The sequence below is a fragment of the Ambystoma mexicanum genome, chromosome 3q (assembly GCF_040938575.1).
Source record: "Ambystoma mexicanum isolate Mex_15411 chromosome 3q, UKY_AmexF1_1, whole genome shotgun sequence".
Classification (NCBI taxonomy): Eukaryota; Metazoa; Chordata; class Amphibia; order Caudata; family Ambystomatidae; genus Ambystoma; species Ambystoma mexicanum.
The window spans coordinates 552,201,416-552,228,950 of record NC_090926.1 but is presented as its reverse complement, the minus strand read 5'-3'; the positions used below and the strand labels follow the sequence as shown (position 1 = coordinate 552,228,950).

General features: G+C 46.2%; 1 protein-coding gene across 1 annotated transcript in view; it reads right to left on the bottom strand.

The window, feature by feature from the left end:
* LOC138582732 (uncharacterized) overlaps positions 1-27,535 on the bottom strand; it is a 448,771-nt gene that overhangs the window by 296,529 nt on the left and 124,707 nt on the right. The window contains exon 2 of the mRNA XM_069654321.1: positions 25,207-25,296. Coding sequence (XP_069510422.1) covers positions 25,207-25,296 — 90 coding nt within the window. The remainder of the gene's footprint in view (positions 1-25,206; positions 25,297-27,535) is intronic.

The following is a 27,535-nucleotide window of genomic DNA, read 5'->3' as shown; positions in this document are numbered from 1 at the left end:
AGAAATTAGCAAATCCGAGCATGCTTTGTACCCCTTTAACTGAACTGGGTGATGGCCACTTGAGGATTGCGTCCACCTTTCGAGTCCATTAGGACTCCTTTTGGAGTCAGGATAAATCCAAGGAATTCAACTTCCGTAGCATGAAAAACGCATTTTTCCAATTTTGCATATAACTTATGCTGGCGTAGTTTCTCAAGGACTGTACGAACGTGCTTCACATTGTGTGATTCTGAAGAGGAGTACACTAGAATATCGTCTAAGTATACAACAACACAGACGTCAATGAGTTCACAAAGGACATCGTTCATAAAATACTGGAAGGCTGCTGGTGCATTGCACAACCCGAAGGGCATCACCTGGTATTCGAATAACCTGTACTTAGTGCGAAAAGCAGTCTTCCATTCGTCGCCTTTCTTTACACGTACCAGATGATATGCCCCTCGGAGATCTAATTTAGTGTAGATGCAAGCGTCCTTTACTTGGTCTAGTAATTCGGGGATCAGAGGCAATGGGTATCGGTTCTTAACCGTGATCTGATTTAATGCCCGGTAGTCAATGCACGTTCTGAGGTCACCTTCCTTTTTAGGCACGAAGAACAAAGCTGAAGATGCAGGGGACTTGGATGGACGAATGAAGCCATTAGCTAGGTATTGGTCCAAGTATTGTCGTAGGTGAAGGTTTTCGGGTTCCGTAAGGGTGTAGATCCTACTACATGGAGGTTGTGCCGCGGGTATGAGATCGATTTGACAATCGTATGATCTGTGAGGTGGTAGGGTGTTTGCCTGTTCCTTTTGGAAAACATCCTGGAATTCTTGATCTTCCTGAGGTAACTGCACGACTGGAGTAGCGACTGTGGCCAGGCCTTGGTTCAAGGGTTTTTTCGGGTAACAAGTATGTGCACAATCCGGGAAGGTTATTCTCTTCTCTCGCCAATCAATACAAGGATTATGTGTTTCCAACCAAGGTATCCCCAGTATTATTTGGAACTGCGGGGCTTTGATGAAATCAAACACAATAGTCTCTCGATGCCCATCCTGACCCAATAGTGTCATCTCTGCAGTGGAATGAGGTACAGGCCCGGAGGCAATTTCAGTTCCATCAACTGTGGTGATGACATCCGAAGTGGTCTTTTTGCAGAGAGATAGATTCATCCTAGAAGCCAACTCGTGGTCCACATAGTTTCCTATGGCCCCGCTATCAATGTATGCCCTCACTGTGTGCATACGTGATGGCTGCCTTGGATCTATAAGGACCATTGATATGATGAAGTGCGAGGTCTGAGTATCCTTTTTCAAGCTCGGCAAGCGGACCTCTACGCTTGTCGGGCGTGGTCGTTTCCTGAATCAGTCTCTGTTTGATTTTTATCAGCAACTTCAACTACTTTTTGAGATGTTTTTATAGGTCAATCCCGTAGAAAATGTCCTGAGGCCCCACAGTACAGACACAATTGCATCTGCCGTCTTATTTCTCTTTGCTTTTGAGTTAAGGGTCCCTTGACCCCCTCGATCTGCATCGGTTCTGATACATCTGTTCCTTTGAGGGTAACATTGGGTTTAACCAATACCCGATTCTCGAACTTAGCTCTATCAGCCTTTCTATTCTGAAGTCGGTGGTCTAACTGGACCACTAAGTCTATATATTCTGCACAATCCTGAGGTGGGTTCACAACTTGGGCCAAAACGTCTTTGAGTTCACCCCGAAGTCCACAATGAAATAATGTAATTCGTTTTACCTCTGGCCATCCGGTTTCCACCACTAACCTATTGAAAGTGGCGATATAGGTTAGTAGATCCTGGTTACCTTGTCGTAATGATAAAAGTTCGTTATCCAGGGCCTGTCCCTGTGAATGTCTGGCAAATAGTCTTTCCATGCTCAATTGAAAACCTTGAAAATCCCGAAGAAGAGGGTCATCCTGGTTAACTAATGGAATTGACCAATCCGCTGCGCTGCCACTAAGATATGATAGTACAAAGGCTACTTTGGTTTGGTCGTTCGGAAAAGCTCCAGGTCTGCATAAAAAGTGCAAGCGGCATTGGTTCATAAACACGGCAAACTTTTTTGGGTCCCCAGCAAAACGTTCGGGTGGAGCTAAAGGAATCACTTGCACAGGATTGCTCGATGAAACAGGAGTTGGATTCCCCCCGAGTCCAGGTAATGGTGTTTGCCCAGCTTGGTTTTGAAGTAATTGTCTAGCAAGATCATCAGTGCGCTCCTTTGACACAATAAGTTCTCTCCTGAGGGCATTAGCCTCTTGGCGCGTGGAGTGCACTTCTGCCCTAAGTTCCCCTAACAATAGGGCTAGTTGGTCGGTTTCTGAGGTTTCCATAACTCCCAGGTGGGGATTTGTAGATAGGCTTTGCATTCTGTTACGCTCACCTGGCTACCACAGGGGCGTCGGTCAGACACAGACAGCTGCGGTCTCCACACACGTGATGCGTAGTGCAGCGATGAGTGACTGGATCTGCCCTCCTAATCTTGTCTGCTTAATCCGTAGAAATATTCTCCTTATATTCTTGAAAGATGAGCTCCCCATCCGGCGTGGATTTGCAGGGGCGCGTCGATTCCAGTTACTTCACTGGTTTGAATGCTCGGGAGAGTTCCGGAGAGTAATGACTCTGAGGTTCCTGGTGAGGACCAGTAAGTATTAAGTTCATAGAGTTCAATATGTCCGATGTTCACTCTAGTTCCCCCCTTCCTTTCTTGTCTTGCAGCTGGCTCGTGAAAATATGCTCTTGTGGCAGCTGGTGACGCTCAGGTAAGAGTCTGTATTACCCGGCGCTGTCCGGTAAATGTTGCACGTGGAAAACGTGTTGTTTTGTCTCTCTTTACAGATGCGGCACGTGAAAATATGGAGAGTCACAAAAGGATGCCTCCGGTGGTAAATCAGGTAAGTCTATGGTGGTAAGAATTATATTTGTTGGTTCCCTCGGCTCACCTTGTGGTTTTCTTTTGTCTCCTAGGTGTCGAAGTTCGGCGAAGAAATGATGGAGGCAGTGCCGACCCGAAGGATGCTGTGAAGACTGGTGAGTATGGCGCGGCGCTGCAGCTGGAGGTGCGGCGCGTGCAGAAATGATGTTCTTTTTTTCTTTCTAACCTTGTTCCTTTCTTTCCTCTTTGTTTTAGGAGCTCCGGATTCGAGGCGGGCGTGGCAGAAGACTGGATGCAGGCTGCAGGCATGGTGAGCGTTACGCTGCTGGATGCAGAATAACGCGAAGCATGTGTTGCTGGTCGGGTGTGGTTTAAATAGCCTCAAAAGTAGTCCCAGGTAAGACGTCCCTAGAACCACACCCGAGTAAAAAATAGTCCCTGTAGAAAAATAGTCCCTTTCAGGCTTCATGTTGGATTGGAGTCATTTGCAGCATGGTCTGCCTGAGGTAAGTAATGACTATGAGCCTGGCGCCTTAGGCGCCAGGACTGATTTCTACTATGAGCCTGGCGCCTAAGGTGCCAGGACTGAACCCAGATAGCCATAGCCGGGGCTGCTGAGGTTTTACTAAATGTCTAGATGCCTGCTCCCGGGGCTGATGGGCTTGGTCCGGACACACATTGTCCTGATACGCCCTGATATGCACTAGCCATTGACCAACCAGGGGCAGCTGTCTCCATCCTGAGTTCCCACATAACACTTGCAGTGGGTCTACCCCCTTCACCAGATCCAGTTCCAACCTTTGTTCAGGAGTTGCCTCCTCCTGTACAGCCATCCATTCACTATTATCAGGTGGAATGCCCAGTAGTATTGTTTTATGTCAGATAGCCCCACCCCGTTCCCACACTGACCTAGTCACAGCGTGCGTAACAAAATACGTGAGTGCCTATTCCCCCACACCACCCCCCTGATCAGTGCGTTGATGATATTCCATTGTTTGTTTGGGATCCGCACTCAGGTATTCTGCAGCACCAATAGCAGATGGAGGGAGTGCTAGTATCTTTAGTAGATTAACCTTCCCTAACAGGGACACCGAGAGGGTGGCCCAGTGCCTGGCGTCCTCACGCAGTCAACTGATTATTGGGCCGAGGTAACATTGCATAAAATGTGTGATTCTCTCGTCACCTGTATGCCTGGATATTTAAAGCCCTCCATTGCCACCATTAAGGAGCAGTCCCTTGGTATTGCCTCTGCCCCCCCTTAACTGGCATGATAACCGATTTCTCCCAGTTGATTTTAAACCAAAGGCTCTGTCTATGCTTTACCGGCTTGTAACCCCTGGACTGCCCCAGGAATTCTTCCTTAGTTATGTCCGCATCGAACCCTAAATGTTCTTGTTCCCCCCCAGTACGGGAGGATCACGTTGTCCAGATACCTATCAATCTATGAGGTTGTGGGAACTGGGGCTTCTGCATCCAGGGTCAGGTAGTAATCAGCGAAAGTCTGGGCGATCGTTTCCCCATCTGTATGCTCCGTCCCATCTTTGTCCACTACAACCCTAACCCATCTCGCCCCTTATTTCCAGCCATGCGAGCATATTCCCCTTCTCTTGACCCCCAGGTCATATACTCAGGCCCGCTTAATCAGGTCTGCTTGGCGGGCGGCAACCATCGCAACCTCCCTATACTCCCTCTCTGCCTTAGCCAGTGCCCTCTTGAATTCCAGCGATGGGGTTTGGGCTTCATCCGCCTCCAACTCCATTACCTTCCTCTTTTTACCCCAAACCTTGGCATGTCCCCCCCTTTGGCATGGTCCAATTGTGCATCGGGCTATTCCCCTTATCACCCCCTTATAAGCCTCCCATAACGTGGCTCCACTTCGCATGGTCCCTGTGTTAAGGGTGGAATACTCCTCAGATCCCTCCGAATGGTATGCCTAATCATTTCCTTCCCCAAGTGATGGGCATTCAGCCTCCATTACCTCTCACTCCACACTCTCTCTCCCTTCCCAGCAAATCAGGAGTGGGGAATGTCCGACAGTCCCCTTCGCAAGTATCTTTGCCTCTGCCACCCTGCCTACTGTCGTGCATGATACCAGTATGTAGTCCAGCCTAGAACGAGAGTCGTGTGCCCCCGAGTGGTAGGAGAAATGTAATGAGTCGGGTAGATGTCCCTCCATACGTACTGCAACCCGGTTGTCACCAGGAACAATGCAAATTTGGTACAACCCATTCCCCTAACCCCCAGGGCACAAAGCTCCCCCAAACCAATGGTCCATCTCCCTGTCCACAACATCATTAAAATCACCCCCCACCAGTGTGAAATCCCCCCCGTAAATCAGTAACAGTGTTTGAGGTCTGCCTGAATTGACAGGGGCACATAGATGCGAATGATGAATACAGTTTCCCCCCATAAAGTTCCTGTAATTCCTACATACTACCCCCTACCATCCCTGACCACCTTTCCAACCTGCAGGGGTACAGATTTGTGTACCAAGATTCCCACCGCCTGAAAAACCCCTGTGGTAGCCAGCATGGTCCACCACCTTATACTGCCCCCTCCCGAAGACATTTACATATTGAATCCAACAGGTGAGTTTCCTGAAGAAGGACAATATCTCCTTTCTGTACCCTTATATGTCTCATTACCAAACTTATGTTTATTTTATCAAGCATGCCATTGACGTTCCACATCAAGCATCGATGCGTTGTGCCATTCCTATCCCATGTAGCATTTGACCCCCCAGGTTCATCAAGCTCACCGGTGCAATCCTTTTTGACCAGGTTCATTCCACATTGTGCTTTAAACTTAAAACTCTCTGCCCCCCTCCCAACCGCTCACAAAATTTTAGAAACTTCCTCCCACCCCATACTTCTCCCAAACTAGAAGCATCTGTTGCCCCACTAATTACAAACTCCTTAACCTAGGGAGCTGGTATCTAACGTGAGGGGGCTGCATGCTTGATTTGTTCTGCCCCTATTCCCACACCACTGGCTGTCCCATTTACTCATAGCCCCGGTCCGATTAATTCAGCCATCTGACCTGTTCATACGAGTCCTACATGCTGGTCTTCTTGCCAGGTCGTTGCTTGCTTCTGACTATTAGCGCCCCTTCGATTCGTCCACACCACCTGAGCTCTCGGCTCTGAATTGCTCCCCTCGTCCTTTGCTATGTGCCTCTTTCAGATGTCGGTCATTAGGTTGGAGGGTGATCGTTTTCACCCAGTCCCAGGCCTCGGATGGCCTGGTGAAAAAGTGCATCCCCTGTGGGACGCAAACACAAACCGTAGCATTGTATCTCAGCTGTTTTTTTTGTCGCGCTGCTTGAAGAATGGCATCTCTATCGTGATAGTTCAATAATTTTGCAATCACTTGCCTTGGTGGGGGTGCCATGGGGGGGCGTTCAATAGAGAAGAACTGTGACTGTCCCTGAGGCCTTACCCATTCTTGGATCAATTTTTCTAAAAACAACTCCATAGAGGGCCCTTCTGCCCTCGTTGGTAGGTCACTCAGGCGTATGGAACTCTGGCAGGAACTCCCCTTCCCGTCTTCCATACGGTTTTCCAACACTGTCATTCTTTTAGGCAAGGCCTGAGTGTCCTGTTCTAGTGATTCGAGAGGGTCCTCAACCAAAGAGATACGACCCTCGGCCTCTTGAACCCTAGTCAGCATGTTTCTTAGGTCCTGTCTCAGGAGCACGACATAAATACCCACAGCGTCAATCCGGTGCTCTAGCTGCACCCTCGCCTTGTGTATAACCTTCAAAATGAACTGTGTTGCAGTCATTGCCTCATCCTTTCTACCAGTATCCTCCCCCGGGGCTTTGGCGCCACGCTTCCGGCTCCACCCCCATTTTTATATGCATCCATTCTGGTTTGGTTGCCTCTTTTCCTCAATATGTCCCTGGTCATCTCTCCAGGTTCCTCTCCCGCCTTCGTCTGTAATTGTGGTAGCCTATGTACCTAATTCGACATACCACCGGTCTCTTCCTCAGCTTGTCAATCGCCACACGTCAGTGGCTCCTGCAGGCCATTCAGGGGGGTGGGCCTTGCCAGTTGTTAGCACCCTGGCCAGGGGGGGTCCCTGTGCCCCCTGTCTGGTTCTCCCCTTGCCAGCATCAGTGGGTTCCCATGACCCTGGGATAACCCTCTAAATGGGAGGGCCCACCTCCAAATACAGTTGCGACTCTCTTAGGGCTTCTGGGGATAGTGCTTGCCGGCGCTTGTGCTGTTAGGTAGTATCAGGCCACTCCAATCACGCTCGTTGTCCCTAAGGAGTCGCTACCCTGTGCTGGTATGAGTTCTGGGACCTAAGTGCATTGTGCACCCACAGGCGCTGGCGGGGGGGTCTTAGATCAGCGTTCAGATTCATCCCCTCTGTGCTCTATGTGTGCCCTCCCCCCTTCTTGGCAGCCCTCCAGACCTTTGTGGCAGCAACGTGGCAATGGGTCTTGTATTTGCCCTTAGGTCCCCAGTGCACTTGAGTGGGGGTTTGTGATCCCCCTCCAACCTCTCTTGTTGTGTCCCTTCAGGTGGCAACCTCTGTGGACATCTCTGCAGCTTTAAATGTTTTATTCCTGCTTATTCATTACTGAGTCCAGTAGAGTGCACTCCCCAGCCAGCCCACTTCTTCCAGCCTTTGGTACCGGGGCTGCCTTCCTATCCACAGCCCTGGGTTTGTAGTCCTAGAGAGGAGCGGCTTCCAGAGATCCTCCAGCCCCCTCTCTCAATGTCGGGGGACTGCTGTCTCCCGCATCCTCTCCAGGTCCCTCACACTAGTCCCTGTCGCTGCGGTGGTCTCGGCTTCCCTCTCTACCGTGTGAGAAACCAGATCCTGTCTCACCCTGCTAGTCCCTGGGAATCTGTCATCCAGATGGCCAGGACAATCCATCGTTTTTGGATCCAGTTCTTGGAGATAGACCACTGCAGGAGCATCACCTGGGTGAGGTATGTGGTCTTTGGGGAGTGGGAGTGAGACACTGTATGGCGAGACGCGGTATCCCTTTCTTCCCTATTATACCTTTACCCCATCCTAATAGGTAGTATAGGTGGTAGAACCTTATCCCCCCCTTTCCCTTCACCAGCACTTTCACACGGACAGCCCGCTCTGGGAGAATACAGACTCGCACCCGAGCAGTGTACCTGACATGTCAGGCGAAGTCAGGCAATTACTGACAATCACTCACACTTGACTTCTATTAAACTTCCCCCATGGATAAAAGGCGGAGCACACGAAGGAACAGTACTTTTGAGTTGGCAGCTGAACGAGGGGAGAAAGACAGCAAACCCAGAAGGGTCTGTAAGAAGGGAAATACCTGTGACCCTTTTGGCCTGACGCCGTTACTTTCAAGAAACCTATCAAGGCAGAAAGCGTGAGGCCAGGAAATCAGACTGAAGAATCCTACATTGTGTGTTGAAGATACTGAGGAAAGTCCTGCAAAACTTACCAAGGCGGGGAGGAACAGAAGCAGCCGCCATGGTATCATCCTTGGCTCTAAGAACAAAGGAGTGCCAGAGAGATCGACACAGCTTGTGAGTTGGGGAGACCGATGCAAGACCGGTCTGTGTTGAAGTCAAGGTTGCAAGTAGCAACATTGTATAATGAGCGCTGGAACTAACATTGTTGAAAGCGTGTGATGAAAGACGCGAGTAAAGCTATACTGCTGATTAATGTTTGAACTTAAGAAGGCAAGATAAAACACCATTGACAGAGTGGTTTCTGTAAGGTTTCCGGCCAAGATAAATTAACGTAGAAGATTTATGAAAACAATTGTGTGAAGTGAATCGAAGTGGTCCTGCGACGGTTTAAGCAAAAGCCATTGCACATTCAAAAGTCTTTGATTTTGGTAAAAAGAGCATACAAGCCTGAACAAGGGAGGTCCATGGTCCGAGGCCCGAACGAGGGAGACCAAATGTAAACATTGAGATATCAAGAGGATCCAAGCCCGAACGAGGGAGATCCGTGGTCCTAGCCCGAACTAGGGAGACCAAATGTGAACACTGTGATAACAGGAGGTCTCAGCCTGCAGAGGGAGATCTACGATGAAGATTGATGTAAAAATCCTGATAGGAATGCAACTTTGAGACTTCGATTTGTTATGAAAGACCCTCTGCAGTAAGAGACTGTTGTTGGAAAAGAAGCTTTGGACATGATATCTGTGCTTTGAACTGTGTCCTTGTGGCCAGGTGGCCAGAGTGTGTGTGATGCTCAAACGTGCCGCCTTGCCCCGTGCTGAAAACGTGGGGAAGGGAAGCCAACTGCTCAACTGTCCTGACCTATTATTTCTTGATCACTTTTCTTTTTGCATACACCATTGTCCCACACCCTTTTTTATTTAGAAGTAAGGATTGGCAATAGGTTTATTAGTATAGGCCCTTTTATTTGACAGAGAGTTGACTAGGACTACATTATTATTATTTGATGGTCGCAGCTTTCTCCATCCTTAGATTGAGGTGTGGATAGGCATTCAACCAACCCATTTGAAATTCTATAAACACCCTTGAACTGTGATCACTTGTGCCTGTCTTCACTGTTTGATACCATACCTTCCTTACAACCGCTCCAGTGACCACCTCTTCCCAGAGAGTGGCACTTCCAACGCGAGAAGGAGCAGAAGCCCTCCAGGCTAGAGTCAGGGACTCCTCCTTCAGACTCAGCCCGGGCTCCGAACCACCCTCCGTTCTTAGTTGCCCCCTTCTGTGTGGTTATTCTGCCTCCACAAGTTCCATCAGTCCTCCGACAGGCCGTCTGTTGTGCACTGCTCTCAGCCCATTCGGGCATTAGCATCTTTAGCATCTTTAAGATTCTCCTGGTCATTCAGTCTCTTGGACTTTCTCTCTGACAGTCCTCTAATTGTTCCCCTGATAATGACCACCTGTACACACCCTTGTAAAACATGTAAATGTCCGTGTGTCTCTGCCATGAGCAGCAGATATAGTTGGTAGTAACTCGTCCACCTTGAGGCTGTGCCAGCTGCTCTTGCCTCCCCTGGTTTCCAAAGACACGCTCAAGAGGGTCTTTCACATCCTTTATCTCCTGACATCCTCATCAACCCACCTCCAGATATCTTCTTCCTACGACATCCAGATGTCCTCTTCCTACCAACACCTGATGCCATTCTCTCACCACCTCCAGGCATTTCCCTCCTACCATCTCCTGATTTCTTCCTCTCAATGTCCTTCTACTGCATCCTCCTGATATTTTCTTCCTACCACCACCAGATGTCTTCCTCCTGCCATTTCCTGATGTGTCCCTCTTACAACCTCCTGCTGTATTTCTCCTAACACCTCTTGATGTCTCTTGTCCCACTTTCGTCTCCTGCCTCCTCCTCTCCTCTATGTCTTGCTACCAGTTCCTCTAATAGCCACACTCGAGAATCACCGACTTGCTCTACCTTACTGCCACAACCTTCTACAAACACCTAACACACCCCTTACTGAGACATACTTTTTATATTCTAGCAACTTCTCCCCTGGGCCAGTCTGCAGTTAAGATTGGTTAGTGGGAACTTGTTTTCTTCACTCAGTTGTAGCATATGTTCTAGAACAAGATCTGCACTGACGCTGGAGGGTGGCTTTAAAAAGCTAGTTTGCCACTTTGTGTTCTTTTTTGGGTTAGTCTTTGAATGCCTACCGGCATCCGCTGACCGGAGCCACATCTGCAGACGAACCAGCAGTAAACGCAAGTTCTTCTAAGTTCTTTTCATAAATCTTGGCTAGGTAGACCCCTGAATTTCGCTGAGCATGCCTTGCATAAGCCATGCATTTCCCCACATAAGTTTACTGTGGTCCTTTGGCAAGGCACTTACATGTACAGATCGTTTTTTTCTTTTCTTTTTTTTGTTGTTATTAATATGATTGAAAAAGCCAACCTTTCAAAACAATTATATTTAATATACAATCCATTACATACTTATTAATAAATAATTTCAAAGAGAGAAAACAGTTAAAAATGGAGAACAAACATGGCCATAAAACAAATCTTATCCCCCTCAAATATCAAAGCATTAAAAATGTAAAGACTCTAAAATTGTCATTGTTGCCAGAGTAACAGCTATACGTTGACCACTAAAAATCATCATCCATAAAGTATAAAACGTTAAAATAGTATAATCCTTAAACAAATGTCAAAACAATTTACGTTGAGGTAGCAAAAACAGACACTGGGCCACCATATGTCTCATCGTTTATAACTGGGTCTGGCTTTTACAATATCGACAAGATCTGTCCGCTTGTGAAACTTGTGATCTAATACCCAGAATCTCATTTGTTGGCCATAAATTAAATTCAAAATCGTAGAAGCATGTTTCTAAATGTTGGCGACGGAATCTGATAGGGTGCAGGTTGATTAAAAGATTTCAACTTAAAATTACTATTTTTAAAATATTTATATTTCATACACTGCTCTCACGTCAACCACCAATCATATAACCACAGCTTCTGTTTTGCCCCAACCAGATTTGCTACCAATATGTCCAACGAGAAATCAGCTTCCAACATCAGTGCTATACATTTTGCTTTCCAAGTTAATAAAGATTTATCTATATTTGAGACCAATAATAAAGCTATAGATGCCCGTAATGATCCTGAAGTGGAAGACATAACGAATTTTCTATATAGACTGAGAATTTTCCACATGCACATGATGGTCAGTGACAATAAACCAAACTCATAGTGCATCATTCACACATGCAGGCTTGATGAAAGAGACAGCACTTTATTCCAGAAAAGGCCCTCAGGCCTACTCCAGAGCGGCATAGTTTCCAGCATCTTGGTCTCCGCTCCATAAATTAAAATGGGAACGACTATTTAGTCATTAAAAATAAGTAAAGGTTCACAAGAAATGTTCCCCTACTTTTTGTGTATTATTCGTGCCTGGGAAAATGCCATTATAACCTTCCTTCTCAGGTCCAAATGATAAGGTAAAAGGCATTATTATTTGTGTTCATTCCCAGGTAACAATATTCATTCACTACAATCTACTGCCTTTTATACAAGAGCCATGTACAGGAATGCCTCCTTTTGTGAGGGTTTCTACCAAAGATCATAATTTTAGGTTTTTCTAGATTAATGCATAAATGGTTCTTGTTTGCATGAAGCTCCAGTGCTGTTAACAATCTTTTTTTTTTTTAGCTAGAGGATCTAAATCATCTGCATACAAGAGCCATGGCACCGGAACGTTGGTGGATAGGAGACCACAAGTGGCAGCCAATATCAGCTATAAATAAATTAAGGGATTTAGATTGAATCCAACCAGTAAAATCCCTTAAAAGCAGGCGCACAAATATCTTACCCGGAGCATCTAAGTGTGCAATTGGTTGATAATGTTGTGGTAATTTGCAGTCTCTCTTCTTAAATATAGGGATTATCACAGATGTTTTCCAGGTTTGCGGAATTTGCTTAAAATGCAACACCTGGGTAAAAATAGCAAGGAAAACTCTTGACCAGGCCTCTGGATGAGCCTTTAACATGTAATTTGTCAGGCCATGAGGGTCTGGAGTCCTAAACCTTCTCAATTTATGTATATGATTTAAGATGTCGTCCATATTAAAACTGTTTGTATCTTCAGTGGTCCAGTAGTAGTGTCCCTTTCTCTGGGGTGGACACTGAAATGCATACAGATGCTGAAAGTGTTGAACTGATCTAGCCTCTTGAACTGCGTTTATTTGAAAAGGTAACTGGGAGTTAATATTAACTCTATTTAAAATAGTCCAAATCTGGGCACTATTTTTAGATGCCAAGGTAGTCAGCATACGTTCCCCATATAGTTGCAATATAGGAGCATGATGACATTTCAACCAATTCTTATACTGCAACCTCAGTTTTCAGGTATTAGACGCTTTTATAGAAGACTTTAAATGAGCGGTTTCCCACAGATCCTTTCGTAACTGGGTCTTCTTTGTGCTGATACTGGCATCAAAAACATGTTTATGTTTAAAACGCGGTTTCGGGTCATATGCAATATGCTGCACAAATAAAGTCATTGCGGCCACATAACGGCCATCCAAGTTTATCACATCCGGATTCAGCCGAGACCCATCAGACTTTATGCACATAGCTAGTTTATCCAATGACTCAAAATTCCATCTGAACTCGTTTCTTACCCCTGTCATGTCCACACTACCGCAATAATAATCTACATGGGAGGAAGCCTTCTCCAGTTCCAGGTTAGGCATAATAAATCGTGATCACTTTGAGGTTGCAAGGTGATTTGGAAGTCCTTGATTGCTATAAACATATTCCTTTGCACAAAAATATAATCAATAATAGTGGATTGTTTAGCTCTCCTCCAAGTCAGTTCAGGAGGTATATCCCCCTTTAGAGCCCCATTTAATATAACAAACTGCCGCTTAGCCGTTAAGGTTAACCATCGCTTTGCCAGAATTGTCCATTTGTCTGGATTTGCGTCCATACAATGCATGTTTAAGTCACCCCTAATATTGTTGAAGTAATATTAGCATCTTCAGAAATTCGGTCTAGCATTTGTTCTACCCCCTGAAAAAACAAGTTATCCGAAATTGCAGCATGATTACAGTATAAATTTAGGAGGGAAAACTGGCCCTTAGATAAAATAAGTTTAGCAAGCTGTTAGAATGAATTTGGAGAGGCCCATGGCTCCAGGGTAAAGCCAATCGTTTTTTTTAGTCCACCAAAAGGCCAGCCCAGGGTCTTCCTTGGATAGACTTTTTCACTGGCAATAAAAGTGAGGCATAGCCCTCCCAGACCAGAGGCTTTAAGAGCCATGTTTCTCTTAATGACTATATCCATGCTTAAAAGCGGGTTACCCTTTTCCACTAAAAAATGCTTAAAACCCCTGGTATTCCAGCTTGCTAATTTGAGTCACCACTTCTTTTTTATCATGCTGATAATTCTGAAAAAAATCGTTTTTTCAAAGATGGAACCTCACTCTTTTTTCAAAGATGGAACCTCAGACCACCTAGACTGTTTCAAATCCTTCCTGTTAGGAATTCAACTTGACGACGATTGTTAGAGGCCCCCTGTGAGCATGAAATTCTCAAAGGAGATCCAAAGTCCCTCCCATTGCTGGGATGTCAAGGCAAATCAACGTCTCCACACCCCTCCTGTTGTTGGGTACTGACCTCTTTCTTTAAAAAAAACAGCTGATAAAAGTCACCTTTAGCCCTCAAAACAGCCTTCGTCACCATCCAAGACTGAATCCACAATCTAACCTTCTCCAGGTCACAGTCGTTAATAAATTCGTCTTGGGCTATGTCAGAGGATTGCAGCTCCTCAAAGGCTGGAATAGGATCTCCTCTACACTGGACTAAAAGGCTACAATAATTCCTCGGGGTATGGCACAAATACACACTGGGCTCAATCTTCCAATTTGATTTTGGAGCCGAAATCCCACTGGGTCCCTCTAGGAGCCTAGGTCCCTCTCGCTCTCCCACAGCCCAAGTCTCATTTTGTATAGAGTGTTTATCAGATTCGGCTCTTGTAATTCGTTTGCTCTTTAGTTTGTATGATTTGGGATTTTCTCAAAGTGTTAGATGATTTTGCAGTTTTTACCAGCTCATTCCTTCTTTGCACCAGAGTCAAAAACCTGTTCCCCAGAGAGGAGTGATTTAAATTATATAAATCATCCAGATCACAGTACGACATTCCATCACCTAAAGAGTCTGATTATAGGAAGTATCTGTAACCTGCAAAACCAAAACATCACCTGTTAAGAAGGATTTCTGAACTCTGACCTGGAGGGGCAGAGGTTCAGAAGGCCAACCTAGTTTCTTGTAACAGGGTAACCTCTGGACAAGCCAGACCAATCAGGGTAGCTATGGCAGGCGGTCAAGACTTTGGGCCTCATTACGAGTCTGGCGGTAACCAAGGCATTAAACCGCCTGGTTACCGCCGGACTCGTATTACCATTCCGCCTCCGTGACTCCCGGAAATACCAGGGCATTACGACCCTGGTGTCCCGGAATACCGGAGGCGGAATTCGGTAAATCCCCATTCCCATTGAGTCCTATAGGACTCAATGGGAATGGGGAAGTGGAAACACCGGCACCATCTCGTGATGGTGCTGGTGTTTCCACGTCCACCTGCAGGCGGGCGGTGTTAAACCCGGCAGGTCAGACCTGGCGGGAACATCACCTCCCGCCTGCAGGCCTCGGGATCGGGCGGTCCGGAATTAACAGTGGCGGCAGGTTTACCGCCACTGTTAATTCCGGACCGCCCGACCTGTAATGAGGCCCTAAGTCTCAAGAGGGGTGAGGGTGACTGAAAGACCTCAATGAGCACACAAGCAAGGACACTTACAAATTACTCCAGACAGGTGTTATATTAAAAATATAGACACATTTATTACAAGGCCTTTGTAACATAGACCATAGCAAAGAAGCACAGTAACACTAAAGTAAGCCAACACATCAATATCAATACAATATATATAAAAGACCGATGGGGTCTAAGGAGTAAAAAGCACGAAATATGTAGACCACCTAGATGGGGAGGAAAACAGGCAGTGCAAGTAATCTTTAGACCCAGTTCAACATCAAGAATGCACCTAACTAAAAGGCAGTCCAAGCCCTACGAAGAGAGGAGCCTTATGCTCAATAGTACCTGCACGCGCTGGTGCCAATGGACAAAATCGGATCTCTTCAAGGGTCTCTAGCAGCTCAGGAAGGTGGATGAGGCGATGAAGAACAAGTTCCCACTATTCAAGCAGGACCTCCACTGGAGGGCAGAGGCAGTTTGAGAGTGCGGCATGGAGTCGCTATTTCGCAATAGCTGTGGAAAGGAAAGTGCCCTCAGGGGCCACTTTGTGCGTAAAAATGGGCTCCTGTGCTAGGGGCCACCGGTTGGGGTAAGGACTACTCACCGGTCCCCGACGCAGGCAGACCCAGACTTCGCCAGTACAGTCCACTTCGCTGGCAGGTTCGAATGCGACAATCAGGACGTCTCGACACTGTGTAGTTTCCGAGATACAGCAAGGATTCCCAAACGGAACAGTGGCGATTTCTCCGCTCCGGGTGGAGGAATCGGCCCAGTTCCACTGTAGCAGGCTTCAGGGTCAAGGGGGTCACAAATGCAGTGAACTTGCAAAGGTCGTTGCCACAGCAGGGCAACACGGTAACCATGTTTACTCCGGTCGGGCGCACTCGTCTCACTTCAGACCTGGGAACGCCAAGTGTAAGAAATTCGGTGTGAGGGGGCCATGGACACAGAGCAAGCAGTATATCAAGTTTCGAGGGCCTCCTCGAAATTGCGGAAGTAACAGAGCAAACGTCCCGTGTAAGCTGGTCAGCCCACTGGTTGGCCCAGGGACACTTCCGAAGAGGCTTACTTGCAGGGTTTGATGAAGGTGCCAAGAATAGTTGATCCCACTATTCCAGTGCGTCGAATCGTCTTCGCAGACCTTCTAGGACAATCAGAGGCAGAGGGGTCTCACAGGACGACAGCGGGCTCAGGGTGCCAAACCTTCCAGCGGGTCACCAGCGGTTCCTCGACTCGGCTTCTTGTTGTAGGATACTTGGCTCCTTATCCTTTTTTCATGTGAACTCAGGAGATCTACATGGTAGTGGTGTTTTCAGCCTCCTCTTATCCAAAGTTCCCTTCGCGCCAAAACGGAGAGGACCCAATGGGAGATCTGCTCACAAACACTCACTCCATACGTGGACCAATCACGGACCACAGTGGTCCCAGGCATTGAGGACACTCCAGACTCTCTGGCACCCAGGATGTGTGTTGGGAACAGACATTCCAGCCCACATCCTGGAGGCACACACACAAGGCATGCAGAAGCCTTCAAAAGCATTGGGTTTCGCCGGAAAGTGCATGACCAAATAAGGACACGACCTGGGGAAGGTGAAGGGGCAAGATGGCCAAAGGACGGGACAAAGAACCTCGTGGCATGGCCATTTTGGAGCCAGGCCACCTATTTGTGCCAAACGCGGTAAGCGCGGTTAACATGGCAAGAAAGGGTTAAAAATATAAGGAAACTCATAGCTGCCGCCAGTCCTGTCCGGGACACATCTGCACAGTTCGTAAAAAGTCCAGCAAGAGTTTCTAGGGCCTTTGGAATGACTAGAGACCCAAGTGTGCTCTAAAGTAAGTTACATTGCACACTTGATACATGTTGCGCAAACGTTGCAACATGAGAAAATTACTAAGGGAAACAAAGTCTCCCAGTACTGACTGTCTTAAGGGCATGTCAGTTTCCCCATGCAAAGTGAGCGAAAGCCCAGAGGAGTGCAGCTGAGGGCTGTGCTTCTCTGGCAAAGTTTAGTCAATGGTGTTACAACAGCAGCAAAAAGTTTGGGGGTTGACGCATGGAGGGAAAATTACATTCAAATATGAAATCTTTCCTAACATCACCCTCTGTATGGGATGAAAGATTTGACAGATGTATCTCCTGCAACATCTCATGCAGAGGTTGCTGTTCTATCGAAAGATTGTCAGAAAGATTATCTTCTACTATTGTAACAGTCTTTGCCTTTTTCTGTTTAATAGTTTAGATTTTTTTTCTTTTTTTGTTGTCTCCTTTAACTGACAACTTTCATTCAGAGGGTAGTTAAACCTTGAATAAACTTTCTTGAACCAAATTGAGTAGCTCTAAACAGGAATCTCTGATTTTTAGTTTTTTCCCCATTTGAACTGATTTAACCAAGTTTGCTTTTACTGGAAAATATTTTAAAAACAGGCCCTGGAGTTGACTGGGGAATTGGAAAAATATCCCCTAGACGTTTTTGAACCTCAATATCCACCAAGCCCTCTGTTTCTCCCCCAAAGATACTGGGCCTCATTACACGGAAGGCGGTAATGGTTAACGGCCACCGTTAATGGTAACGGTGGCCGTTAACCATTACCGCCTTACTACGAGGTCCCTTAGCGGGTTGGTGTTTTACCACCTGCTTTTTGCAGGCGTTAAAAACCAACCCGCTAAGGGACCTCGGAGCTAATTACGGCACCGCAAAATTGCAGTGCCGTAATTAGCGCCTTCCCCATTCCCATAGAGCCCTATGGGGCAGAAATGGGAATGGGGAAGGGCAATGGCGGAAGGGGGATTTACCGCCCCACCAACCTTGGAATGGGGCGGTAATTCCCCTTTCCGCCAAGGCGGTGCCGGTATTTTCCCGGCATGAGCCATGGCGCTGACAGCGCCATGGCTCACCGCCTTCCGTGTAATGAGGCCCACTGTCTCCATTCTCCAATTGTGAACCTGAACCCTGAAAAGCCTGGTTAATTGGTACCATGGATCTTTCAAAGGACCAATTTCTTAACTTGTGGGTAATTACTTCCTCTGTTAACATTAGGTTACCTCTGATTTTGCATTTCAGTTATTTTCATGGTCAACGTGGTCAACAATCCCATTTGATCTGTCATTTTGTTGTCCCATGCCTTATATATGTATAAGTTAGCCAAAGTGTTCATTGCTGACAAGGTATCTCGATAAAAGGAGCAGTCCACTTTTTTCCCCATAGGTCTGCGTGGTGTTGGATTAACAAAGGAGAGTGAAGAACATGATGATGTTTTTATCGATACTGGGTACAGTATCGGTGAATGCGAGAGGTTCAAGGGGGGAGGACTTTGTAAACCCAGGAGCTGGGTATCTGTCACTAAAACTACCTCAGCAGCCACATGATTTAATAGGTCCCCGGATTGTAAAACTTTGCTTACCTTATTCATAGGGTCATCAACTGGTTTTTCCCATGCTACCGGTAATGAAGACTGGCCCCCCGTAATGATTTCTAAGGAGGTGTTAGGTGTATTTAAAGTGGCATGCTCAACTCCATGAACCTGAGCAGAAATGACCTACAGAACCTGGTTATCTTTATATGTAACAGCCATTGAATTATCTTCATTAGTTTTTGGTGCCATTTGGGCTAATGTAATAGGGTCTAAACTCCTCAGGTTCAACCCTTGGTCCATTGGCGGGAGTGCAGCCACAATAGTGGAGTCTGGAATCACTGAGAAATCAATTATTAGCTACTTTGGCCCACATAAGTCATCAGAGGAGGGAGGAGGTAGAAGGGTCTCGGGATCCACCCTCACAGCGGAGCCCCCACCCCTGGAATATTAATTTTACTACAAAATCCTCTCATGACCGATATTAATGATTTAGCATGCCTACGAATCTACACACGAGCACTCTGTTGGGAAAGCCAATTAGTTGTTTTAGCCCTGCATTTTCCGGCATTGCTGTATGCAGCATGTAAACGTATGACATAGTAACAGTTACAGAAAACAAAAAACACCTCAATAGATTAGCAAATTCAAAGTGAAAATCAAAATAAAATATTCAAAAACCCCCAGCACCACCAGCTCAACTGCGTAACTGCACTCCTAGATGCGCGCAGCTGGTTTGTTTTCAAGGATTTTGGTGGGAGGGGCGGAGCAAACCAATTTCGGAAATGTTTTTTTAAGTGTCCAAAGTCCAATATAAATAACACGGAGGATAAATAAAAAAGTATGGTAAGTTAAATCGGTGTGCAGTTATAATGTCGAAAACATAATGTCGAATTACAAAAATGTCGAAAAAATGTCAACATTTTTTTTTCTAATGCTTTCTTTTTTTATTTACATGTTTTTTTTTGGGTTCCGCAAGTAAAAAAAGGTTAAATCAGAAAAAAAAAATAAAAAAGGGGGGTTGGGGTGAACCCCCCATTTCGAACAAAAAACTAAGAAAAAAAGGCATTCAAATTTTTTTTCGACATTGTTTTCGACATTTTGACTTTCGACATTATGTATTTCGACATTATCACTATAAACCAGTTAAATCAATACTAATAACATAATCTGTGCCTTAGAGATTGATGACAACTCCTTCCAGCATACCGCAATTCAGTAGAAGAGAAATAAATGACAAAAGGTCCACTGCAGACCACTGCGTAACTGCACTCGATGCTGGTTGAGCAAGCGAAAGTCTCCTGCCCTGTGACAGGGTTAAGTGAAGGTTTTCAGGGTATATTGTCCATACCAACCTCGAGCCATTATTCACTAGCTCAGCAAGGTCCCTGGTACCCTTTCGTCACCCCACTAATTGTTACCAAATTAACACAAGGGAGTTTGTCACAGTATTAAAAACAAATTCAGCAAAGCATGACGTATACACTAAGCTTTAATACTTGTACAACAAGAAGGAAAAAGAGGGTTGCATTTCAATGTATCCTTACAAAAATCCGAAAGTACATATAGAAAGGAATAGTTTGGCAAAGTTGGCTTGTAAACATTTGAAGGCAATGACCATACGGTCCAAACACAAATATTTATAAAACCGATTTTTTTTTAAATTACTAAAAGGCTGAGCTGAATCTAGGTGCAAGTGTGATAGAACGTAAACTACTATAAAGTAATGCACTGTTATAGGCTATGGCAGTAGAAGACTGTTCATGAAAACTTTCTCATCAGCACCAGGGATTAAGGCTGCATTACAATGTGATTTAGCTGACAAAGGCCATGGGTGGATATCCAGTGAGGGCAATTAGCTTTATAGTTAGTCTGTGCCCTACAGCAAAGTTTCCTCAAAAAGGAACTAGTCACAGGTTGTTGACAAAGTGGATGCTTTGTCAGACCAGCTGATGTTTACAGTGAAAAAGTATTTTGATTAAAAAATTGGTCTAATTGGGAAAACACATTGTTTTCTTTTCTCTACCTTCTTTCCTCCACTCTCTTCATCATTTTCTCAGCCAACACCTCCCTTTCCCCTGTCTTTCCACGTTCTTCCACATTTCCTTATTCTCTCTGCACTGACTCCTTATATTCAAACTCCCATATGCTTAACTCCCCGCTTTTATACCCCTTTCCTGATGGTAAATAACGCTCTATTGGCTGCAGTAGAGAAACATATTATTATTATTATTATTATTATTATTATTAGTGCATTTATTGTGTGCAGAACTAGCTTTGGGAAGCAACAGAGGCGCTTTACAATCATACAGGGAAAAACAAGGGTAGGGAGCAGAGAAATCAGGGAATGGGGATCTAACAGCGGAGAGAGGGCCATTGTCAGTAATGGAAATGGATCTCCCAGTAATCAGGGAAGGAAACGGTGGGCATCAGATCATCCAGTCTCAGGTATGGTGGGGAGCGGACGCTGAAGAGAGGGTCCCAGGAATGCCCCTCCTCACCCACATGAACATGATGGCCGAAGAGTCAAAAATGTACAACGCCACTCACTATTTGAACATCCACCAGAAGGACCAGTGAGTGACACGTATGCAGAAAGATACTGGGCCTCATAAGCATGGCGGTACGGGAACTACGGTACCGGTAAGCATTCCGGTACCGTAGTTCCCGGTCCGCCATACTACGAGCTGTGCTCGCGGGCACCTGTCATACTACAGAGCGGCACCCGCGAGTGCAGCATGTCGGATGCACCGGCACCGTCATTGACGGTGCCGGTGCATCCGATGTATCCATTCCCATTGAACCCAATGGGGCTCAAATGGGAATGGGGACTGACAGGCACCGGCACCTGGCAATGCAGGAATTACTGGGTCGGAATCACCCGGTAATTCCTCATTGACGGGTGCCGGAAAAAATGCAAATCTGGCGGCAGCCGTGCCTGTTTTACAGGCATGGCTACCGCCGGGGTAATAATGAGGCCCATTCTCTCAGACATCCATTCAAACCTTATACAGTGAATGCCTTTATCTTTATGGATACAGGTGCGTCAACAGTGGTCACAGACCCAAATGCCTCGATGGATGATGTTGACTAATGGCGAGAAACCACTGTGATGACGTCATTAGTGACACCACAACATAGCCACGTTAGTTGTGAAGTACACTCGCAAACATGCACAACGATACATACACACTCGTATACATGAAGAACATGCTTACACACTTCTGTAGATAAAGGAAAGATACATATACATACTGTCAAAAGCTTTTATTATTTTTCTCATTAGCCAAGTACAGAAACGCTGAACGCAAGGCAACAAAGAGATGCAGAGCAAGCTTGCAGATGCTTATGGCAACTAACCCGATGGAACAGCAGGATCACATAAGGAACCCGGCAGGACCGAATATGATTAACTTATAGGAAACATAGCACGATATAGGTGTCGATGTGTAGAAATCATAGTATAAGTATAACGAGGATCACATAAGGACACAAGCCGCAGGACGGAAGACGAGGGGAAGCAGAACCAGGCTGCACAGAGCAGGAAGGCCAGGGGTCACAGCCAAGGTTAGAGACAAGCAGCATATTCCAAACCTAAAACAACAAGGAGCCATCTGCAGAAAAACAGAATAAATCCTCATAAATTGCAAACCAGAAGAGCTTGATTTTGTGGTCCTCAATCACGTGATGCGGCCGAGCTAGACAATGGTTATTCACCTGCGGTGGGAAGACGAACAGTACTCAGCACCACAGACAGAAAGTGAAACATGAACAAGTTGACAACGTTGCAACATGGAGAGCACTCTCACAGGCAAACACTGGTAATGTTAACAGATACATTGAGTATACATAGTCATTCTCATCACCTTGAGGTGCACAGAGCCCTGAGAACAGAGCTGGGTCCCAGGCCTGAGAAAACCATTTCCAGACAATCAGGGGACAGAAATCCAGGGGTGGATGGCAGCGAGCAATGGCCAATGGTAATCCTGCGACCGATAGATAGATAGATAGATAGATAGATAGATAGATAGATAGATAGATAGATAGATAGATAGATAGATAGATAGATAGATAGATAGATAGATAGATAGGGAAGGGGCAGGCTAGCCACCTGGCATGAGAGGGCAAATTAATTAAGATCCATAGGGGATATCTATACTGTATACCACTCCAATCACCCAACCAGCAAGTGTGATAGGTTTTTCGGTGAGGGCTCATGTTGTGACCACACTCTGCAACAAAAATGATTGACACAGGTTCGGGAGCAGTGACTCTGGAGATTTGTTAATGTCCTGTATAATAAACAACAGCCCTTGGCTTGGCTGAGTCCTCCGTTTGTTCTGGGGGCAGGGTTGTTGGGCCCTTGGGAGCTGAACAGGTGAGCTTGTAGTAACCCCAGACCTCTGGCATACCAGACCTCACCAACAACGCTGTATGGACCTAAGTTTTAGGAAGGAGACATTCCTTGAAGGGGAGGGCCTTGAGCTCCTTCCTGAACTGTAGAAGCGACGGGGCGAGTCGGATGTTGATGGGGAGGAGGTTCCAGAGTAGACATTGTAGGCATATCTTCTGTTTTTATATTTTTACTTCATGCTATTTTGGAGTCCTTCCTGTCATTTTGGGGTCAGAGGGCATGGTCATGTTGGCCATTCTTTTTTGAAACAGTGCCTCCAGTCTGCCTGGTATGGTACTGGTGACTCTGCGATTCCTACCTATCTGATATGAAGCATGGGTAAACCCTCAAACAGATTCTTATTTCATCATTGTGGAGTATGCAGAATATTAGCATGTTTTTGGTAGGGCTAGTTGGGGCCGTCTGGGTCTTTTTCTGTGTGTTAAATTAATCTGTTGGGTTAATCTTATTCTATTGAGTTTTGGGTTTGAGTTTTTTGTTTCTTTGGGTGTATTGCATTGGTGGTTTTTCTTTTGCCAGTGTTTCTCCTTTAGCTTGGTGAGTTAAAGAGCCATGGCTGTAATAGTTTCCTGAATTTTAGGTGATAGCGATGATACTTTGGGAGCGAGTTACAAAGTATCATCGCTATGCAGGAGAATGCTGATCCTCCAAATTTGTGTGATGCATATCGTTTCGGTTTGAGGCAAATGTCATTGCTGGACCTTAGTGTTTGTGTTGGTTTATAGATGTAGACTGTTCCCTGTATGAATTTCACTCATGGGCCGTGGATAACTGTGTGTTATGCAGAGTATTTTGAAGAAGATTTGGTTTTTGACTGGTAAGCAATGTAGTGTTCTCAGCGCTGGTGTGTTGTGCTCTATCTTAGTGAGTCTGAAGAGTAGTCCTGCTGCTATGTTTTGTATACATTGTACTTTTCTCATAAAATACTCTGGCATTCCGAGATAGATGCTGTTGATGTAGTCTATTCTTGACATGACGCGAGATCGACAGCAAGTGTTCTGTGTGGGAAGGTGAAGAATGCAAGTATCCTCTTGATTGTGTGTAGGTGGAAAAGTATTTTCTAACTACTGTGTTCACTTGTGACTCTAGTGTGAGTTTGATGTCCAGTAGGATTCCGAGATTTTTGACCACTTTGGATGGCTCTGGTTGTTTTCCAGCTCGGTGGGATATGGGATGGAACAACGATCTCTATTCACAAACCACATGCACTCTGGCGCTCCAAATTATTTAAGTGTGACTTTTTCCATATATTGGGGAGCCTGTGAGTATCTGGGTGACAAGGTCGGGAATGGGGAAATGGGACCTGGGGAACTCCACCACATACCTCCATTGTCGGTGGCATCACATAGTGGGCGGCCTCATTATTCAAGTTCTAGTGATCTCTGCCAAAGAAAGTGTCATTTTCCGGCACTTCTAATGTACACGTTATCATGTAAAGTCCCATTCTTGCAATGCAATATTCTCTTTCAGTATGTAATGCTCAGATAAGGGGTAAGAATTTCAAGTTGCAAGCTACTAGCTAGCAATAAAAATTCACTTGCCACCGCAATTCTATACACACAAAACACACCATGGCACTCATTACCAGTGAGCCGGTTCATAAATAAGATGCCAGCAACAACGTTAACGGCACCTTTTCTAAACAGGCTCACTTTGTGTTTGCCGGTAGGGTGTAGGGTCTGTGATCTACCGGCTGTTCAGGCCCCTGCCGGCAAATAAAATCACTGAAGCACAGGTACCATTGGTGCCGATGCTTCACTGTTCCCATTCCCAAGGGGTCCTATGGGAGTCCATGGGAATGGGAATTTACCGTTGCGCCTCTGCCTGTAATATCACGGGCTCTCGGACAGCAGAAAAGGTAAACTGAGGTTGCTGGTAGGCCGCTGGCACTACCGGCAACATCATAATGAGGGCCCACTTCTTACTCTCAAAGAGTCAATTATTACTAGCCAATGGGTAGTGGTGAGTACAAATTTTGCACCCTTTTCAGATTGCGTGATAACAAACACCCAGATAGTCCAGAGTCCTTTGAGGCCATGACAACGGCACTTCTGCCAATGTTTCATTGGATAGATAAAATAATATACTGTGATAATGCTAAGCACTTTTGCTGCTTCTCATCAATCTCTGTACGAGCTGTGATACCTTTCGGTTCCATTTTGATCAATGTAACTACAACAAATGCAATAACGGACTTAAAATAAATACGAATAATCATCAACACATTCAAAGTATAACTACATATAAAAACACGTACTAGTAACTTCGAATGAAGACATGCTTAAAGGAAAGGGTTGGGTGAAGAATGGAATGTGTACACTAGATGGCAGTGCTGTATACTTACAAGTATCAGACAAATGCAGAAAGATGATGCTGCTTGAATTTAATTTTGATGTTCTACCATGCACAACGAAAGTGAATCCAAATTTGAAAACTAAAAAACAAAAAGAATACATGCACATGAAAATAGAAAGATGGTATACAGCATGAGATCAACAATATTATCATTTCCATGCAACAGTCTGGTGACTTTTTCGAGATTCTGCATTCGAAGCGACCGCAAGTGCCTAACACGTTGTCAGTAAGCATTATTCAACATAGTCGTGGTTACTATTTAGGCATGACTGTCCACTGCAAAGCTTTGTATTTTGCCTGAATGAGGAGAGGATTCTTATACTTAACAGCAGTCCATAACTAAATTAAATATGTATCATGTACTGTGGAAAGGAAGGACGCTGAAAGTTGCAAAGTTAGGAAAATATGCCAGTGGGAGTTGAGGCAGAAGGACCAGTACATTACACACATTACAGGTAGAAGAGGAGAAAAAGAGGATTCTTCGTCAGATTTCTTTCTCTGTCAACTTTTTCCAGTAGACTAGCAAATTATCACAACTAGTAAAGTAAACAAAAATAACAGTTGAGAGCAGGCATATTTTTTATTTACTTTATTGGATAGTTATAAGGCGCCTACATAACAACAGTGTTTGAAGGCGCCACAAGGCAAAAGGGAAGGGAACCATGGAGGAAGTAAAACAATAATAAAGACCTGGTCCTCATTACGAGGTGGACGGTAAGGGATTACCGGCACCGGTAAGGGCACCGGTGCCGGAAATCCCTTACCGCCCTACTATGGGCCTCATTACGACCCATGCGCTAATGGGTTAACGGCGCCGTAAAAGGCTGCGGCGCCGTTAACCTATTAGCGCCTAATTACGAGGTCCCTTTGCGGGTCCTGACCTTAACGGCTGGTGTAGACCAGCCGTTAAAGTAGGAACCCGCAAAGGGACCTTGGTGCTAATTACGGTGCCGCAATTTGCGGTACCGTTATTAGCGCCTTCCCCATTCCCATTGAGCCCCATGGGGGCTCAAATGGGAATTGGGAATGGCCCTGGTGAATGGGGAATTACCGGTCCCTCTAACCTTTGAATGGACCGGTAATTGCTCCATTCACCAGGGCGGAGTCGGAACGAGTTTGGAGGCAGCCATGGCGTTAATAGCGCCATGGCTACCTCCAACCTCGTAATGAGGCCCAATGGGCCTCATTACGAGGTGGGCGCAAAGGGATACCGGGCACCATTAAGGACACCAGTGCCGGTAATCCCTTTGCGCCCTATTCCGAGGTCCCTTAGCGGGTCCCATCCTTAACGCCTGGTTTTACCAGGACGGGTTATGGACGGGGTCCATTAAGGGACTTCAGAGCTAATAACGGTACCGCAAATTGCGGTACCATTATTAGCGCCTTCCCATTGAGCCCTATGGGGGCTGAAATGGGAATGGGGAATGGCTTTAACAATGGGGACTTACCCGTCCCGCCAAGGTCGGGCTGGACCGGTAAGTCCCCAATGAACGGGACCGGACAAGGTCCCGTTATTGGTGGTAGTCATGGCGCTGTTTATTGGTGGTAGTCATGGCGCTAACAGCGCCATGACTACCACCAACCTTGGAATGAGGGCCAATGGGCCTGATTACAAGTTTGCCGGTACAGTAACAACGGTACCAGTAAGCTTGCCGGTACTGTTGTTACCGTACAAGCAAACTACGAGTTCTGCTCGTGGCTGCCTTTTCGCCCGCCAGGTCTGACTTGGCTGGCGGACCGGCACCCGCGAACAGACCATGCCGGATGCACCAGCCCCATTCTGAATGGTGCTGGTGCATCCAGCCTCCCCATTCCATTGAGCCCTATGGGGCTCGAATAGGAATGGGGAGCATTTTTTACTGGCGCCCGGGAATGGGCAATTACCAGGTCCCATAATTGCCCATTCCCGGGCACCGGTAAAAAAACACTGGATGTAATGAGGCCCAATGAATAAATGATAAAAGTATAAGTGGGCTCTACTAGCCCTTGTGTCATTTGGAACGTGCAAGTGCAGTGAAAAAGGGCCGGGGGGCATAGATGGGGGAGGATAAGTGTTGGAGGGGTCCTCCGGGTGGCTGAAGTGCCAGAGGTGCATGTGGGGGAGGCAACGGCTAAGTGCGAGGGCGGAGAAGTCCCACGAGGAGTTGGGGGAAGTCTGCCGCCCAGCAATTAAGTGCAAGGGTGGGGATGATCCAGGGTGGCGGATGTCTGCTGCCTGGCGGTCAGTTGGGGGCCCAGCGGGCAGTGCAGGGGGTGGTGCTGGAGGCGACTGGGCAGAATGCATGGACCCTGTTGAATGCAGAAGAGACCAGGCCGCG